This window comes from Halichoeres trimaculatus, unplaced genomic scaffold (assembly GCF_033239565.1).
Source record: "Halichoeres trimaculatus isolate MK-OKI-2021-1 unplaced genomic scaffold, fHalTri1.1 fHalTri1_scaffold_24, whole genome shotgun sequence".
Taxonomy (NCBI): Eukaryota; Metazoa; Chordata; class Actinopteri; order Labriformes; family Labridae; genus Halichoeres; species Halichoeres trimaculatus.
Genome location: NW_027437202.1, coordinates 6,961,814 through 6,978,512, shown reverse-complemented (window position 1 = coordinate 6,978,512; position 16,699 = coordinate 6,961,814). Strand labels below are relative to the sequence as shown.

The 16,699-nt window shown below is 41.8% G+C and overlaps 5 protein-coding genes across 6 annotated transcripts; 3 read left to right on the top strand and 2 right to left on the bottom strand.

Moving 5' to 3' along the window:
• Window positions 1-523: 523 nt before the first annotated feature.
• ddrgk1 (DDRGK domain containing 1) lies at window positions 524-2,559 on the top strand. Its single transcript, XM_074664994.1, has 8 exons — window positions 524-727; window positions 1,164-1,313; window positions 1,389-1,501; window positions 1,615-1,716; window positions 1,787-1,909; window positions 1,989-2,027; window positions 2,108-2,213; window positions 2,281-2,559. Exons 1-8 carry the CDS (start codon window positions 640-642, stop codon window positions 2,439-2,441), a joined length of 882 nt encoding a protein of 293 aa, XP_074521095.1. The 5' UTR covers window positions 524-639; the 3' UTR covers window positions 2,442-2,559.
• On the bottom strand, window positions 2,545-5,646 carry cars2 (cysteinyl-tRNA synthetase 2, mitochondrial). Its single transcript, XM_074664993.1, has 14 exons — window positions 5,262-5,646; window positions 5,125-5,175; window positions 4,920-5,037; window positions 4,673-4,850; window positions 4,517-4,597; window positions 4,312-4,441; window positions 4,104-4,237; window positions 3,948-4,015; window positions 3,789-3,855; window positions 3,574-3,712; window positions 3,369-3,492; window positions 3,191-3,289; window positions 2,895-3,116; window positions 2,545-2,793 (listed from the first exon to the last, which is right to left on the bottom strand). Exons 1-14 carry the CDS (start codon window positions 5,471-5,473, stop codon window positions 2,707-2,709), a joined length of 1,710 nt encoding a protein of 569 aa, XP_074521094.1. The 5' UTR covers window positions 5,474-5,646; the 3' UTR covers window positions 2,545-2,706.
• A 367-nt stretch (window positions 5,647-6,013) lies between these two features.
• atg3 (autophagy related 3) lies at window positions 6,014-9,815 on the top strand. Its single transcript, XM_074664607.1, has 12 exons — window positions 6,014-6,213; window positions 6,334-6,375; window positions 6,470-6,519; window positions 6,629-6,699; window positions 6,836-6,943; window positions 7,303-7,355; window positions 7,442-7,526; window positions 7,606-7,640; window positions 7,715-7,867; window positions 7,953-8,080; window positions 8,163-8,231; window positions 8,323-9,815. Exons 1-12 carry the CDS (start codon window positions 6,142-6,144, stop codon window positions 8,402-8,404), a joined length of 948 nt encoding a protein of 315 aa, XP_074520708.1. The 5' UTR covers window positions 6,014-6,141; the 3' UTR covers window positions 8,405-9,815.
• Window positions 9,816-10,531: 716 nt separating this feature from the next.
• On the top strand, window positions 10,532-15,016 carry slc19a2 (solute carrier family 19 member 2). Its single transcript, XM_074664606.1, has 6 exons — window positions 10,532-10,752; window positions 11,849-12,388; window positions 12,464-12,710; window positions 12,785-12,977; window positions 13,346-13,487; window positions 13,571-15,016. Exons 1-6 carry the CDS (start codon window positions 10,630-10,632, stop codon window positions 13,730-13,732), a joined length of 1,407 nt encoding a protein of 468 aa, XP_074520707.1. The 5' UTR covers window positions 10,532-10,629; the 3' UTR covers window positions 13,733-15,016.
• Window positions 15,017-15,433: 417 nt separating this feature from the next.
• Window positions 15,434-16,419, bottom strand: arl6ip6 (ADP-ribosylation factor-like 6 interacting protein 6). 2 transcript variants are annotated; one of them, XM_074664799.1, is made up of 4 exons: window positions 16,344-16,419; window positions 15,998-16,239; window positions 15,863-15,916; window positions 15,434-15,791 (listed from the first exon to the last, which is right to left on the bottom strand). In XM_074664799.1, the coding sequence occupies exons 2-4, from the start codon at window positions 16,236-16,238 to the stop codon at window positions 15,652-15,654; spliced, it is 435 nt and encodes a 144-aa protein (XP_074520900.1). In that variant the 5' UTR covers window position 16,239; window positions 16,344-16,419; the 3' UTR covers window positions 15,434-15,651. The 2 variants fall into 2 exon arrangements, with proteins under 2 accessions (XP_074520900.1, XP_074520899.1); XM_074664798.1 differs by having other exon boundaries at window positions 15,998-16,413.
• Window positions 16,420-16,699: the final 280 nt, after the last annotated feature.

Sequence of the window (16,699 nt, the reverse complement as noted above, 5' to 3'; positions counted from 1 at the left end):
GTGAATGTGACCTCCCTTCTGGCCTGATGGATGCTGTGCCGGGGATACATAAACTCATATTGTATGTGTCTCAGGATTTATAGAGCGTGTGCACCATCTAGTGAGCATTCACCTGCACCACATGGTACCTGAAGGCTGGGGGCAAAAAATGCTTGGCTTGCTGAATAAGATCTGCAAGAGATGCATAATTTCTGGAGTCCAAAAAGTGCTGTGAAAGGGATTATTATGGAGGAAAAATTGGGAAGATAATGGTAATTGGTCAAACATTTTTTTAAATTTATGGCAAAAGCAATTTAAAAACCACATGTGCACAAAATAGTTCAAAAAACAACAACTTTTTAGTGCTTCCGGTTTGCCGGATTTTTTTTAAAGTAATTTAATTTTATTATAATTTTTTATTTTCAACGATTTAATTGTTTAGAGTCTGCACTTACATTTTTTAATGTTATAATAATACTAATAGTGGCTAAATGTTGTGATTTATACACTCTGAGAGTAGAGGGCGATATGCGGAGAAGAAGAAGTCAGTGCAGCGAAAGAACCGTAGAAGAAGAAACAGGCCTCCGTGTGTTGTCATGAGCTGATACTGACGTGTTCTTATGATTTATCTCTAAATAAAACTATTTAACCGAATACAACATGGATATTGTACTGTATGCAATAGCTGCAGCTATTCTCCTCGTCCTCATCGTGTTTGCTGTGAAGGTTCGGAGGAAAACTCAGGAAGGTAAACACGTTAGAGCAGAATGTGCTAAATGCTAACTGTTAGCATAGTGTTTATTTTGAACTTGTGTCTTATATAGGAGTTGTCATTTAAAGTTTTTAACTGTTTCGTGTATTTTTAAAGACAATTCTTGAAGCAAGTGAAGTTAAAGTGTGTAAAAACTTTAGAAATGCAGGTTACAGTGAATTCTAACGAGCAGCTGTCAAACTATTTTAACTACGGAAGCTGCAGAGGGTCATATGCTAATTTAATGTTGATATTTCGTCGAAATAAATTATAAAACTGTACTTTAAGCTATATAAGATATGATTTTGTAAAATTGACATCTATAAAAATGTCAGTAAGGTTGTGTATTCGTTCACAGATCTGTGACTGTGAAATGATTGTTGCTGTTTCTACATTTTTCATGTAATGTCTCATTTCCTTCGTTTACATTTAGCTGATGAAGAGCAGCACAGAGATGTGGTCAGGGCAGCAGGACCTCCTCAGCGGGTTGCAGAAGACAGAGGAGCCGGGATGCCCCGCAGGAGGAGGAACCTTGCAGCATCCGTGGCCAACAGACGACAACAGAGAGATGCTGTTGAACAGGGTAAACACTGACTCTTACATATGTTCCTACAACTTTCATTTAAGAGGACATGAAAAAGAGTTTTGCTGGTTTCAGTTGAGGAGCATGATGCTGAGGCTGAGGATGAGGAGGCGGAGCCGCTGAAAAAAGTTGGAGCCAAGAAGCAGAAAAAGCTGGAGGAGAAACAGGCAAAGAAAGCTCAGAGGGAGGTGAGAGCTGGGGTCCAGTGACTTAAAGCAGACAAACTGCAGAATGTATTATTCATTCGTAGTCAAAGCTTAAGTCTGTGTTTTATTCCTTTATTGTTTTTCTGTAATTTCAGGCCGAGCTAGAGGAGCGGGAGGAGAGGAGGAGGATGCAGGAGCTCAGAGATCAGGAGAGGAAACAGGAGGATGAGCGAGAACGCCTGCTGGAGCAGAAACAGGTCACTGTCTCTCCACACCTGCTGCTGTCTCACCATTTAGGAGGAGGTGGTTAATATGTTTGGTTTGCAGGAGGAGGAGGAGCGTCAGGCCAAAGAGGAGCAGGAGAGACGTGAGGAGGAGGAGTACCAGAAACTGAAAGCCAGTTTTGTTGTAGAGGAAGTTGGAGAGGAGGAGCAGCTCACAGAGGACCAGGTCTGATATCTGCAGAGCTGAAATCTCTAATTTTTTAACAGAAATGTGTTTTAAATCTAATGTTTGTGTCTCCTGTCAGTCACGTAACCTGCTGCAGGAGTTCATCGAGTACATCGAGGTAAGAGCTGAGTGAATTCTGTCAGTCTGTGCTGAAATACCCTGATATAACATGTCATAGAGTGTCACCTTTGCCCTCAGAGCTCAAAGGTGGTGCTGCTGGAGGATCTGGCCTCTCATTTTGGGATGAGGACTCAGGACGCCATCAGCAGACTGCAGGACCTGCTCGCTGAAGGATCCCTCACTGGTGAGTTCTTCATGACAGTTTAAATGACCGACAAACGATCCCGTGTTGATTCTGTTTGTGTGTGCAGGAGTGATCGACGACCGAGGGAAGTTCATCTCCATCACGCCTGAAGAACTGGAGTCTGTGGCTCGTTTCATCCGACAGAGAGGACGAGTGTCCATCACAGAGCTGGCTCAGGCCAGTAACTCCCTGATTAACCTCCAGCCTGAGAGCCGTAGCGCTGCTTAGGATGGACACTGCACCCTGATTGCCACAATTTCATCAGAAATCCTTGGAATTATGTTTGTTTGGACTTGGTTTAACCTTGTTTTTTTTCCAAGAATCAATAAAAACAATTGAAAAACTACTTTTCCAGGTATAAGACAGCTTTATTATTGGGTTCCTCAACGATGGGCACATCGGGTGATTCTCTGATTCTACTGGTCCAATGTTTTTTGAGTCATTCAGGTAAATTCAGCCTGAATTTAAAGTCTTTATACAAAAGTAGAGGATCTCAGCTGGATGGCTTCTGATTTTTCACGGTATCTCTCTGACTTTGCTTTCCGTCTGTTATCTCCCACGTGGATGTGGCACCTCTGTCCTGCAGCACAATAAAACACCCTCCAGTAAACACACAGGAAGCAGCTTGATTTTAAAATACAAACTTAGAGAGCTGTTAATAAAAGAAAATGAGTAGTATACCTTGATAAGCACACCCAAAGGTGTCAAGTCCTTCCTGAGACTGTCACAGGCTTTGAGGAGGGGGAGCCTTTCTGGGTAGAGCACTGGTTTCCTAGAGGATCCATCAACTGGTGCATCCTGATGCGTGAGCGCATAAGCTCGAACTTCGCTCCTGAATCGAGTTAGCTGCTCCACGACGGCTTCCAGACTCCTGCTGCTTCTCCCTTGAGTCAGGTGCTGTTCCTGCAGGTAAACATTAGGGTTAATAACATCAAAACAATAAGTATTTGTTATTTAATATGAATGAAACTGCTGACTTGGCTGTGCTGCAGGTCGATTCCAAAAATGTCCAGCAGATCTCTGATGTAGCTGATCATCGCTGCAAACACAGCTGTGCTCCGAACGACTCCGTCAGACTGAGCAGAGACACAGTTTACAGTGAGAGTTATTGATTGGTCTCATCAGAGCTAATTTTTTTCAACAGAGTTGACTTGCCTCTGATACAGGCTGCAGCTGACAGTTTCCGTGATAAACCAGATTCATCACCGCACTGATGGCTCTTGGCGTGTCGAAGTCATCTGCTAAAGATCTCAGCACGCTGGATTTCGTCTCAGCCAGCCTGAAAAAAACAAAACCTCCTCAATCTTTGGAAGAATGATCCTTACTGTGAGGATTAAACATGGATGAGGATTTTTTATACCTCTCCCAGAGTACAGCCTCCTGCACAGGTGAGCACAGCAGCTGACCCTTCATGTAGGCCTGGGCGGCGTGGATGAAGGTGGTGATGGTTCCCAGAGAGGAGCGAGCCTCTGACATGCTGCTGTCGCTGTAATCGATCGCTGCAGACACAAAGAGAATCATCAACACTGTCACCTCCTTAAAACTGTGCATCGTTTTTATAACGATGAATCCAACCTGATCTGTATTTTGACATCAAACAAAACATCCTGAACTCGTTTGCTGAGTACGACTGCAGGAAATCCTGATATGAGACAAAACAAAACATAGTAATGATTTTCACAAACTTCAACTCAAATATATGAAAGAAATGTTCTGAGATTACTCTGACTTCACCTTGATTGTGATGTAGTTCTTCAGAGATTTGGACATTTTCTCTGTGCTGCCTTTGAGGTGTAAATGTCCTGAAAACAACAGAAGTTATATGAGGAACTCTTTCTCCTCTTGAGGAAAGTTCCTAAACATAGAAATAGGCTTGCTCTTGACGTTAACCTGAGTGGAGGAAGTAGTTGGCCCACTGCTCACACTGATGATAGGCTTCACTCTGAGCAACCTCGTTCTCGTGGTGAGGAAAAGCCAGATCGATCCCTCCAGAGTGGATATCCATCTGACTCCCAAACACTGAGCTGGAAACAACACAACACAAGATTAGTTGACAGTGTGACTCAAATCATGAAGCAGAGGTGTTGCTGAGTCAAACCTTGCAACGGTTGAGCACTCGATGTGCCAGCCAGGTCTTCCTTTGCCCCACGGAGAATCCCAGGATGGCTCCTGAGGTTTGGATGGCTTCCACAGAGCAAAATCCCTTGAGTCCCATTTATTTGCACTGCCTTGAAAAACATTAAAGTTGGTTAATTCAGCTGGACAGGAAGTAAGAGAAAGTATAACTCTTAAAACTCACTCACTAGGTTCTCCCTGTGAGTCCCCAGCGCCTCCAAACTTTCCATAGCGGTTACCAATAGACTGGATGTCAAAGAACACATCTCCTGCAACAAAACATGAGTTAAATCAGAAAAAGCAGAGGTTTAATAACAAAAGTCAACTTCCTTTTTAAAACTCACCTTCCTTTGTGGCGTAGGCGTGTCCATTTTTAATGATCTGCTCAATAAACGCCACTATATGATGAACATTTTCAGTGACTCTTAAATACACCGCAGGAGGAATCACCTTTAGTGACAGCATGTCCCTCTTGAATTCATCCTCGTACATGGAGGAAATGACAGCAGTGGAAACGTTTTCCTGTGGAATAAAAGAGCAAAGTTTCACATGAGGATAATCATGAGTGCTGATAGTAAACTAGTATCTTACCTCTAAGCTCCTTTTGATGATTTTGTCATCGATGTCAGTGATGACCATGGCATGGATCACTGTGACTCCGAACAGCCTGGACAGGATCCTCTGCAGGATGTCAAACCTGACATAAGAGCTGAGACAAACACAGACTCATCTTTTTGGGGACTTCTCAACAATTCTGAATCTGTATTCAGCTTGTGCATGAAGCTTTTGTGTTTACCATGCGTGACCCAGGTGGGCATGATCGTACACAGTGGGTCCACAGCTGTACCTGAGACACAACACATGCAGAACACTGAGGTAATTATACAGGTATGAATGTCTGGTGTGTATTAAAGGTACAACAATGTTCCATACCATGTGGCGACTCCCTCTTTAGCCAGAATGAGAGGCTCTTTCTGTTTGGTCAGGCTGTTGTAAGTCTTCAAACCGGTGTCAAACCCAGAGGGTCTGATCCAGGTCTTCCCTGAGACACCTGTGCAGGATCCGTGTGACCTGGATCTGACTGACAGAGCTGCTCGGAGGACCTTTGATTTCCACAACACCGATCTGACAGAGTAGCTCAACATGCTGAACCTTACTGAATAAAAAGTAAATTAGCTTAGCCTAGCTGCTTACATGTCAATACAATCTAAATAAAACTAAATTAAGAAGAAACTCACTGTATTTTCTATTTACATGCTTCATATTCTTCTACCTCTGGTCCTCTTGAAGATTTAAGGCAGTGCGGAAACAAGAGACGTTACCGCCACCTACTGGAAAGGAGTGTGAGTCTGGGTTTATATCTCAACGGAATTTTACTAATCTTTTTTAAAAAATATTATTTAAAAAACACGTTTTAAAAATTAGAGAGGCATTTTTTTCTTTTTTTTTTTTTTTTTTATATCTTATCCTATTTTTGCATTTACCGTCACCTTTCCTTGAAGCTCCCCTTGACGTCATGTATTTCTTAATCGTAAAAAAAAAAAAAATGGTTTTACCACACGAAATATCGAAGCTGTACTTTACTGAAGTGTATTGATTAGAGAAAAATAATAAAATAAAATTAAAAAAATGGTTTAGTCTCAAAAAACGCCCCTTCACGATCTCGCGAGAGTCTAATACGGGAAGTATCCAGTCGTATCATGTGACTTGCTGTTGCTGCCTCTGCTTGAGGAGCTATGGCACAATAATTCTGTTTTTTTGACAGCACAGTTGAAGATTAGGACCCAGTTTCGTCCTGTAGGACTCGTAAAAGATGCAGAACGTGATAAACACAGTGAAGGGCACGGCGCTCGGAGTGGCGGAGTTTCTAACACCTGTGTTAAAGGTAAACTTATCTCAGCTAGCTGTGTTGATAGGTGGAGGCTACAAGCTGGGAGATTTCATAAACACAGGAACAGATTTTCAGAATCATTAAAACTCGGTTTTGTTTGTGTTTTGATCGCAGGAATCAAAATTTAAAGAGACTGGAGTCATCACACCTGAGGAGGTGAGTCCACCTACAATCCTTATTTAGCTTTAAAACCTTAAATAATCTCAATTTGAATCCATCTCTTCATGCTCATGCTCCTGTTTGTTTTCAGTTTGTAGCTGCTGGAGATCACCTGGTTCATCACTGTCCCACATGGAAATGGTGAGTTTCCTTTTGTATCATTTTTGTATTTTATGCTTAAAATGTGTGTGTCTTTTGATTTTAAACCTTTGAGATAATAATAGCTGTGATTCTTCACTTCTTCACCCAGGGCCTCTGGCGAAGAAGTGAAGGTGAAGCCATATTTGCCCCCTGATAAACAGTTTCTCCTGACACGTAATGGTAAGAGAATTTAAAGTTGATGGTCATTGTATGTATCAATGTCAACATTGTTCTTATTCTTCTTCACAAAACCCTTCACTGTCGCTTGAATTCTTCTACTATTTAACTTCCTCTGTGTGTTTTTTCTGTTGTGCAGTTCCCTGTTACAAGCGCTGTAAACAGATGGAGTATTCAGACGAGCTGGAGGCCATCATAGAGGAGGATGACGGTGATGGAGGCTGGGTGGACACGTACCACAACTCAGGTTGGGCTGCTTTCACCTCAGTGCTTCAGCGTCTTTTCCTCTCCACTGTTCAGGATTTTTGAGCAGCTGGACTTTCACCAGAGCGTACTGGTTTAATTTTTTTCTGAACAGAAATGTTGAAATAGTCTCATAAATGCCTTACAATATGTGTGTGTGCACTGTGTGCTGGCTGTTTGATGTTGATTGACTACAGTAAGCCGTTGTGTTACCGCCTAAAAATGTTAATCCAGAGCAAACTGTTTTATTTTGTCGCTTTATTATTGCTGGTTTTTCTGATGACTGTGCACTTCAGGATCAACAGACTTTTAGTTACTACTTAAAGTCATGTGTTTGTCACATTTCTGTCTGTTTTTTTCCAGCTGTTTTAGGAGTCACAGATGCAGTGCGAGAAATTTCCCTGGACAACAATAAGGTCTGATTCACCCTGGGAGATTTTTATTTTGTATATTTTGATAAAATCTAAAAAAAGTGATTTTTATTGAGCTGTTTTTCCTGCAGGACAAGAATATGAACGCCACATCTGCAGCATGTTGTGATGATGATGACGATGATGATGAGGACGGGGAAGCAGCAGACATGGAAGGTATGTCTCTCCCTTAAAGCAGCATGACTATCTATTGATTGCTCTGTAACTCATGATGTTCTTCATGTTGTCTCATCAGAGTACGAAGAGAGAGGCCTGTTGGAAACAGATGAGGTGAGCACGTGGATATTTTTTTTCTTAAATTTTCTTTCTCAAGCTTTATTTTGACGCCTATTCTCTCTGCGCAGGCGACTTTGGACACCAGTAAAATGGTGGAAACCAAAATCAAAGCAGAGCCAGGGAGTGAAGATGCCATTCTCCAAACAAGAACATACGACCTGTACATCACTTATGATAAATACTACCAGACTCCTCGACTGTGGCTGTTCGGATATGATGAAGTAAGAAACTGTTTGTGGTTTTTAAAGTGAACCAATGATTACCTCAAGCACTGATGACTCAATCAGCTGTTGTTGCATCCACTAGGACAGACAACCACTGACGGTGGAACAGATGTATGAGGACATCAGTCAGGACCATGTGAAGAAGACGGTCACCATCGAGAACCACCCTCACCTGCCTCCACCTGCTATGTGCTCCGTTCACCCCTGCAGGTGAGCACAACAATCATAAATACCTGTGTGTTGTTATTATAACCTGGCTGAGCATGTGCCTGACCTATCCTCTGACTTCCAGACACGCTGAAGTGATGAAGAAGATCATTGAGACTGTTGCAGAAGGAGGAGGAGAGCTGGGAGTGCACATGTATCCTTTCATGCTATCATCCTTGCACAATTTGAAATCTTCCAGGTAACTACAGCATCATGTTGCTTCTTTCTTTAACTCAAACTCTCAGGTATCTTCTCATTTTCCTCAAGTTCGTCCAGGCCGTCATTCCCACAATAGAATACGACTACACGCGACACTTCACCATGTAGCTTCATCAGTCTGCTAAACATCCACACACACAGAAGGATCCGGTTTACTTTGACGCTCTGCAGGGGGCAGGACACGAGGAATGTTGACCGATTATTAAAGGAGCAGTTTGAAATTTTGGGATGCAGGCTTGTTTGGAACAAGCTAGATTAGTTAAACATGCGTGCATCCAGGACTGCGACAGAGTATTAGAGCCACATTGATGATAAAAAATTAAATAATACAGTGATAATACTAAAGGATTCAAATGACTAACATATTGTCTTTTTAAGCACAGACGACGAGCTCCTCTCCTCTAACTTTAGTCAATTAGTCTTTATCTTTTTTTAAAAACAATGAGATATTTTCTGGTCCTTCACATGAAATCTGAGTGTTTTCCTCTGACTGTTTTTATTTGCATATGAAATAAATGTAATGAATTTTTGCCGAAGATAAACAACGATTAAATCCTTTTCAAGGGTTTAGAAAATTTGAAGAGTGTTTGACATAATGTTTGGCATTTTTTTAACCGTATACTGTATCATTAATGAAATGAGAATTACCATTAGAGTTAGCACACAGTTGATTTATCTGATTTGTTCATGTAAAGATTATCTGTTCCTCTCAAGAGTCTGTGTACCTGCAGAAGCTTCTGAGATCATAAGCATGAGATGACATCTTTATTCCAGCGATATTGCAGCTTTATTCTGGTACTCTCAGTATTTCTCTGGATAAATGTGGCCCTAATACTCAGAGCACGATACATCCTTTACCAGACGTTAAACAGTGATAATCTGTGTATTCGGATATGGACAGCCTTATTTTCATGCTTTCGTCGCTCTGTACCTGCAGCAGTGTTCTCCACTTTCTGTCCCAGCCTCACTGTGCTGTTATTACTGCTTCCATTCTGATGCACTTTGCAGAAGTCGTGGCTGCACCTGGATATTGTAAATCAGCTCTTTATGCCAGTTTGTCTTAAAGCTTTCATCTCTGAATGTCTCAATGACCAACTCCTTCATTTGTCTGGTTTACATTACATGTATTATTTCCAGCTTAAGACTCTGTACCCTCTGCAGCTGCTCTAACAACCTTGAGACAGTTGGTTTCCTTGCAGTTTAGGTGTATCTCTATCTGTTGTGTCTACAAGCTCTGTGAAGGTCAGCTATGACCTTGATTGTGCAACAAAACAAATTTCTTTCTCTGTCACTAGACTCACTGTGTACTTCAATACATCTGTCATGAATTTCTGCTCTGTGACGTTTGGATAGCGTGTTTTGGCTCATTGCAAGGAGATGTTTCTGACAATACTCTAACAAATAAACAAATACCTGCTACAGTAATGATACTCGCTTTATTTTCCTTGTCTGCTGATTGGATGAAATATCACTTCTGCCTGCTCTGATGTAACTTGTTGGGTAGACATTTTAAGAAATTCATTAATAAAGAGTTTCCCAAATATTACAGATAATACCAACTCTCTGTCTTTATTTTCTTTTCTTTCTTTATTTCCTTTTTTTTTTAAATTATTAATTTGGATAAATTCTTTGTTACTTTCACTATCTTTATTAAAGAAAAACAAAGCAAAAAACAAACAGAATAATGGAAATTAGGCAGAAAACACCAGAAGTGGTGCTATCTTTGCAAAACAAATAAAAATAAAATACAAATTAATTATAAAATATTTAGTGGCTAAAGTCTTTTGTTACTTCTACGGTATGATAGTGCGTGAGAAGGTGGTATGTAAAAGTCGTATGTAACGTCAAAAAAATAAAAAACAATAATTTCTCGTCTGCTTCCAATAAGCCTTAAACATGAGATATAAAAATATTATAAAGAAAACCCAAGTACAGTCGAAAACTGTGTGGCTCTTACACCTTTTGTTAATTAACATAAACCATTTACACCTGCGGCCACCTTCAGCCTGCATCCCACGAGACTGCAATGACCTCTGGCCCGGTACAAATAAAGACAGCAATAAAAAAAAAAAAAAAAAATGACACATGAGCCTTACAAGATAAAATTACGGAAATATTTCTCTTTTTTTATTTATTTATTTATTTTTTTTTACAAAAAAAAAAAACTGTTATAAGGAATATATATGTATATAATGTATGTACGTACTCGCCATGAGGGGGCGGCAGAGTAGCGTAACAGTTACTCCAGCAGAACGAGCGGCACCACAGAAGAGGAATGAGCAGTATGCTGTCAGTCACTGTGCGTGGAGGTCACGCTGCTGTGTGGACCCATCATGTCTGTTCTCTACCCCACTCTCCTGCTCTGTGTCTACGGCTTTTTCTCCAACATGCGGCCGTCGGAACCGTTCCTCACCGCCTACCTGATGGGACCGGACAAGAACCTAACGGAGACCCAGGTGAGTTAGCTCACAAAGCTAAAGGCTAATAAACAGTTAATACATAGTGTTGCAACACCTTACATCATTGTTAAAGTTTGACACGTTTAGCCACCTGTGAGAGGTAACTCAAGCATCTGTTCAGGAGATTTAGCTTTTATCCCCTGCTTCCTATTTTCAAATAGAGTCATAAAACTGTCATGTGCCTCTTGTTGTCACTTTCTACTGGATTTGCTAGATACACTTTTCACTCCCTGCACCTCATTAAATCTAACCCTGAAAGGTCTCGTTGCTACATCCCACAGAGGCACATTTACAAAATGAAAACCTCCTGTCCTTTAGCTGTCTCTTTGTACCTGATAACATGCCCTCACTTCTCAGCACTACAGTGTAATAAGCCATGTAAACATGAGCTAGCTCTGCTGCTGTAAGAGGAAACAACATTTTCAGTCCTGAGTATTTAGCAGAGTGGTTGGCATTGTGTTTCCTGTTGTGACATCACTTTAGAGATTTCAAGTCAGAGTATTTCTCATGCAGAACATTTCCTCAACCAACTGCCTTTCCCTCAGTGAGTGGATTCACATTTCCTGAAGTGCAGGTTGTAGTATATGGTGACTGTTCTGCTGAGGCTTACATTAAAAAGTATTTGAATGTTGAATAAATTGTGGGAAAACATTATTTAGAGCTCCTTCTATCTGCTGCAGCCCTTCCCAATATTAAACACTTTCACTTTGTTTTCTCAGATTCCATCATGCCAGCACTAAATAATCCCTTTTGGAAAACCAAATCCTCCGGAATTTTGGTTAATCCTGAAATAATTACCTCCATCCGTCTAGAGGTGGCTTAGACAGATCGTGATGACTTTATTACCGCTTAGATCACGTCTTCCATCTACTCTGCAGCACAAAGTTTTAGAGGGACTGGTTCAGATGCAGGTTTACCTTCTACGCCCTTAAAACAAAGAAATTAGAGGAAGTGAAGACAATTGAGTCTAGGATATTAAATCTGGCACAGCTTGGCAGAAGGAACTACTCTGCATAACAAACGGGTATGACTCTGAATTAGAGGTCATAGCAATAAATGAATTCTGAACTCTGTAATTCTTCTTCTCTTGCAGGTTGTGAATGAAATCTTCCCCATATGGACGTATTCCTACCTAGCCTTGTTGTTTCCCATTTTCCTGATCACAGACTACCTCTGTTATAAACCCGTTCTGGTGCTCCAGGCCACCAGTTTAGTTGTGACATACGCCATGCTGCTAAAGGCGCAGGGCTTGCCGGCGATGCAGCTCCTGGAGTTCTTCTTCGGCCTGGCGACGGCCTCCGAGGTCGCCTACTACTCCTACATCTACAGCATTGTTGAGCCGTCACACTACCAGAGAGTGACGGGCTACTGCCGCTCAGTCACGCTGTTCGGATCGGCTGCTGGGTCCCTGATTGGTCAGCTGCTCCTCTCTGTGGCGAAAGCTCAGCTTCTTCACCTCGTTATCATCACTTTGGCGTCGGCTGCCGTGGCTTTCCTCGCTCCCTGGTTTCTGCCCATGCCCAGGAGGAGTCTGTTCTTCCACAAGACTTCAGCATCAGGGGAGGAGGAGAGGCCGACGAGGAGCAGCGCTGCTGAAGATGCAGAGAGTAAAGTGCCTCTGAACGGCTCTACGGTGAGTCATCAGACGCGCTGATCCAGATGTCTCCAGATAATCAGTCCTTAATCATATTTATTCTACCCCCTGCAGATACAGCGCTCCTCTGGCGACAGAAACCACAGCCGGGGGCTCACAGACGTGTTGCGGATGCTGTTCAATGACTTCCTGCAGTGCTACAGGTGTCGCCCACTGCTGGCCTGGTCTCTGTGGTGGGCTCTGGCCACGTGTGGATACTTCCAGGTCATCAACTATGCTCAGCCGCTGTGGGAGAAAGTTCGTCCGTCTCATGAATACGAGATCTACAACGGTTATGTAGAGACTCTGTCCACTCTGCTGGGTGAGAAAACCCCCCTAGATGTGAGATTTGATTTAAGTTTCTGCTTCTCTAACACTTCAACCTCTGCTCCTCAGGTGCTCTGGCGGCTCTCCTGGTGGGTTATCTTCCCGTGTGCTGGTCTGTGTGGGGGGAGCTGGCTCTGTCTGTCCTCTCCCTGCTGATGGCGATGTGTGTGTTCATCATGGACATGCTCAGAAACATCTGGTTGTGTTACAGCTTTTACATCCTCTTCAGAGCCACGTACATGCTGCTCATCACCGTGGCAACGTGAGTCCAAAAAAGAAAAACAGGTTTGATGATCTGGGGTCAGAATAAGGATCATTTTTAGACCAAAGCATCTAAACCTCCTGGAGTGATCTCTCAGCTCATAAACTAGCAAACAGGCTGTAACAAGATCTCTAAAATATCAAGAGAAACAGAGTTGAATCATCACCATCCAACAAAACTAAACATGAGATTAAAGAAGCAGCACCTCTGAGAGCTTTTGTGCTCTCTGTTTATTTCTCTTCCTCCCTGCATTGTGTGAAGCAGCAGGTTTTGGGTGGACTTCTGCTTTCTAACCTCTACATTTGTTCTGAGTTTTATATTTAACCTGCTGTGTAAACAAGCCCATTCCCTGACCTCTGACCCCTCAGGTTTCAGATTGCCGCCAGCCTCAACATGCAGCGCTACGCCTTGGTGTTTGGAGTGAACACCTTCATAGCTCTGTTGCTGCAGACCCTGCTTACGCTGGTCGTGGTGGACTCAGCTGGACTCGGCCTGGACGTCTTCACTCAGGTGAGGAAGAAGATGAGTTTATTCTCAGAGATGTTTGGTTTAAATCTTGATCTGATCATCATCTGACTTTCTCCCTCTCTCAGTTCTTCATCTATGGAGGATACTTCACCCTCATCTCTGTGATCTTCCTCCTCGCCGCGTTCTGTAAGCTGGCATCCAGGAGGCGCGGCGAGGAGGAGGTCCTGGCTGTCGGATCAGCACAAACGGGGTCTGACTCTCCTCCAATCAGTGATGTTAGCTCCTAGCACTTAGATGAACAGTAATTCAGGTAGTAAAGCAGCACAGGTGAGTGAGCAAACACTTCTCAAAGATTATTTAGTGTCTTAGTACAAAGTGTGATTATAGAGACATAAGACTTATATAAAGATATATAAATACTCTTTATCACAACTTTCTTCATCAAACATTTCCAGCCGATGACTTTTTCAGTGTTTTAGACCATGAAAGCATAATTTTCAGCTCAACCATGAAACGATTTCAGTCACTTAACGAGCTGAAGTTAGACGAAGCTCAGCTTACAGCCATCAAAACACTGCCAAAGGCAAACGAGACGCACAGATTTCCTCGTTAAGCTGCTTCTTTATTGTGTTTTTAACATTTTAGTTTACAACCTGCTTTGCTGCAGCTTTGAAAACAAAAGTGCAGAACCTGTTAAAATATCACACTGCTGGTCATAAGATGATGATTTTATCCTACTCGTACATCACAAATCTCCATATGTGCAGATTAACTTCTGTCCTTTTGCCTTAGAACACTATGACAGCACTTTATCAGCAGCTTTCTGTGTTTTCGTCACCAGCCAAAAAGATTTGACTTTATTTTTATATTTATTGTTTCCTGCTGTGTTGGTACTTGAAAGGAGTATCAGTGTTAGACTCATGACTGTATTTTTCTAATGGATTAAATAATGTTGAAGCTTGAAATATCCCGTTGTCTTACCACCTGTAGAAAGACGCTCTTCACCTCTCGATATTCTGGGACTTGATTTTTAGAAAGTGCCTCAAAAGGTCAAAAATACTCACTACTACGGAGGCCCTGAAGGGACATGTGAGGGGACATTTTCAAAGAAAAGTTCTTAGAGATCCTAAGAAACTCTTGTACAATCAAAAATCAAAAAAAGAAAGACTTGGGACAAACGTGAATGCGTGTGAGTGTTAATGTCATATGTTTATTCCTGCGCTGGCCAAATGTTACAAACTGTATTCCCAAACACAGACGTTTAGACGCACAATCACATTTGAGCCTTTACAGTTTTAACCTCGTAGATCATCGTCTGTGTGGCTTCTCTATTTCTTATAACATGTAAATAAAACTTTATAAGTCGTGCAGTACAATAACTAAACAAAGATCATACACTGGTTGTATTGTGTGTTTATGTTTATCACTTTTTCTTTCTTATGAGAGTGATGTGATGTTGAAACATGTTTATTTTGCAGATTTCCGTTAAATTCACTGACTTTTTAACTCCAGGGTGTGTGTGTGTTACCTGTCAGGAGTGTAAAGGTGTGATGTTGGGATGTTTATAAAAATGTGGATTGAGTAAATATTTGTGTTACTTTTACATTTGTCTGTGCATTTTTCTTTAACTGATGGATTATTCTGCATTCATGCTTCTGAAGTAACGGTTTCTCCTGCATGCAAACACAAACCTGACTCATCTGGACGGACGAGTTGACTGCAGAGAAACGTTTGTGGTGTTTACTAAAGGTCAAGAAACTGAAGGAACAAACTGTCAGAAAGTGGGCGCTGCAGCTTTAAGTGGTGCCCTGACAACAGCTTAATGCCAGCCTTTAACTTTAAATACACCCTGACATTGTGCAGAGCTACTATCCAGCTCAGCAACCCCTCAGTACATCTGGATCTGCAGGATCCAGCAGACTCCACCTGCTGCAGCATCACTTGATTCTCACAAACAGAACACATCCACAGGTTTTAGTTTTGAGCATTTTATTACAGAAACATCACTTATTGTATGAGTGAGTGTGTGTCAGGTGAGGCTCCAGATGACGGTAACCATTGCCATGATGCCGTTAAGGACTGCAACACCATAACCCATATAGAAATCATGAGCAGGTGCATCTCTGCAACAAAAAACAAACACATTTCACAGTTTTTTTTGCACATTTGCATCCACATGTCTGATTCACTGGTGAAGCCAGGTGTTTTACCTGAAGTTTGCAGATGTTGAGAGGTGTGTTGAAGACTTTGAGCTTAGATGATGTGAGTCCATGTAGGTTAGAGTCCACGAGAAGATGCAGCAGATGCATCCTGCTAACACTGACAGCACCGAGATACTCCAGAAACCTGCACACACACAAACAAAATTACAAAGATTGCAACATGCTTCCTCCATGAAAGGGTTTTCAGGGACTCACCCAGCATCCTCTGCTCTGTCCCATCCTCTCCTCTCACCCTCTCAGCCCGGAGTTCTGCAGCAGACAGAAAAGCAGCATTAAGATGTAAAACATTGAGTAAAACCCTTCAATTCCCACAGAGCAGTGCGTGTTTACCTTTCAGTATGGGGTAAACTAGTGCGCAGAAACAGCCCACAGCAGCTACAGCCGCAGCGGAGCCGAACACTGACAGCACGGTGACTGACCACTGCCTGGGACCGGTCCTGGATCCAAGACTCCCCACTTGTCCCTCGGTGGACATGACAGTCTCCTCTGGTCTGACTGGGTAAAACTGTTGGAAATCCTCGGAGGAATACGAGCGACCAAAACTTTCTCGGTCTGTTGCGCTCCTCGGCATCCTGAGGGAGTGAAAACTTTGACTACTTTACATAAAAAAAAAACTTTTTAGAGACTTATTTACAAGTCAGAGTTAAAAATACAGTAGATAAAATGCTTGTTTTACAGAGAAATCGGGCTGTGTGACTTCTCTTAGATTTCCTCCTTCGCATTTTTCCAGTAGAACTTCCGCACAGTAAAATTGTCCCTCGAGGGTTTCCGTTGTGACATGTAAAAATATGGCAAAAATAAATACTATAATGTAAAAATCAATTAGTTATTTATTTAATGAAGCACTTAAGATGTTTTTACATGACTTAAATTAATAATAATTAATTCTATATTTAAATGTCATATTTAAGACTTTAAGATGTCGAATTCAACTCCAAATTCTCCGTTATTTAAAACGGGGCAAATTTATAAATTAGAACCGCATAAATTTAACTTTTCATTAACTTATAACGCATTTCTTAAAAATACAAT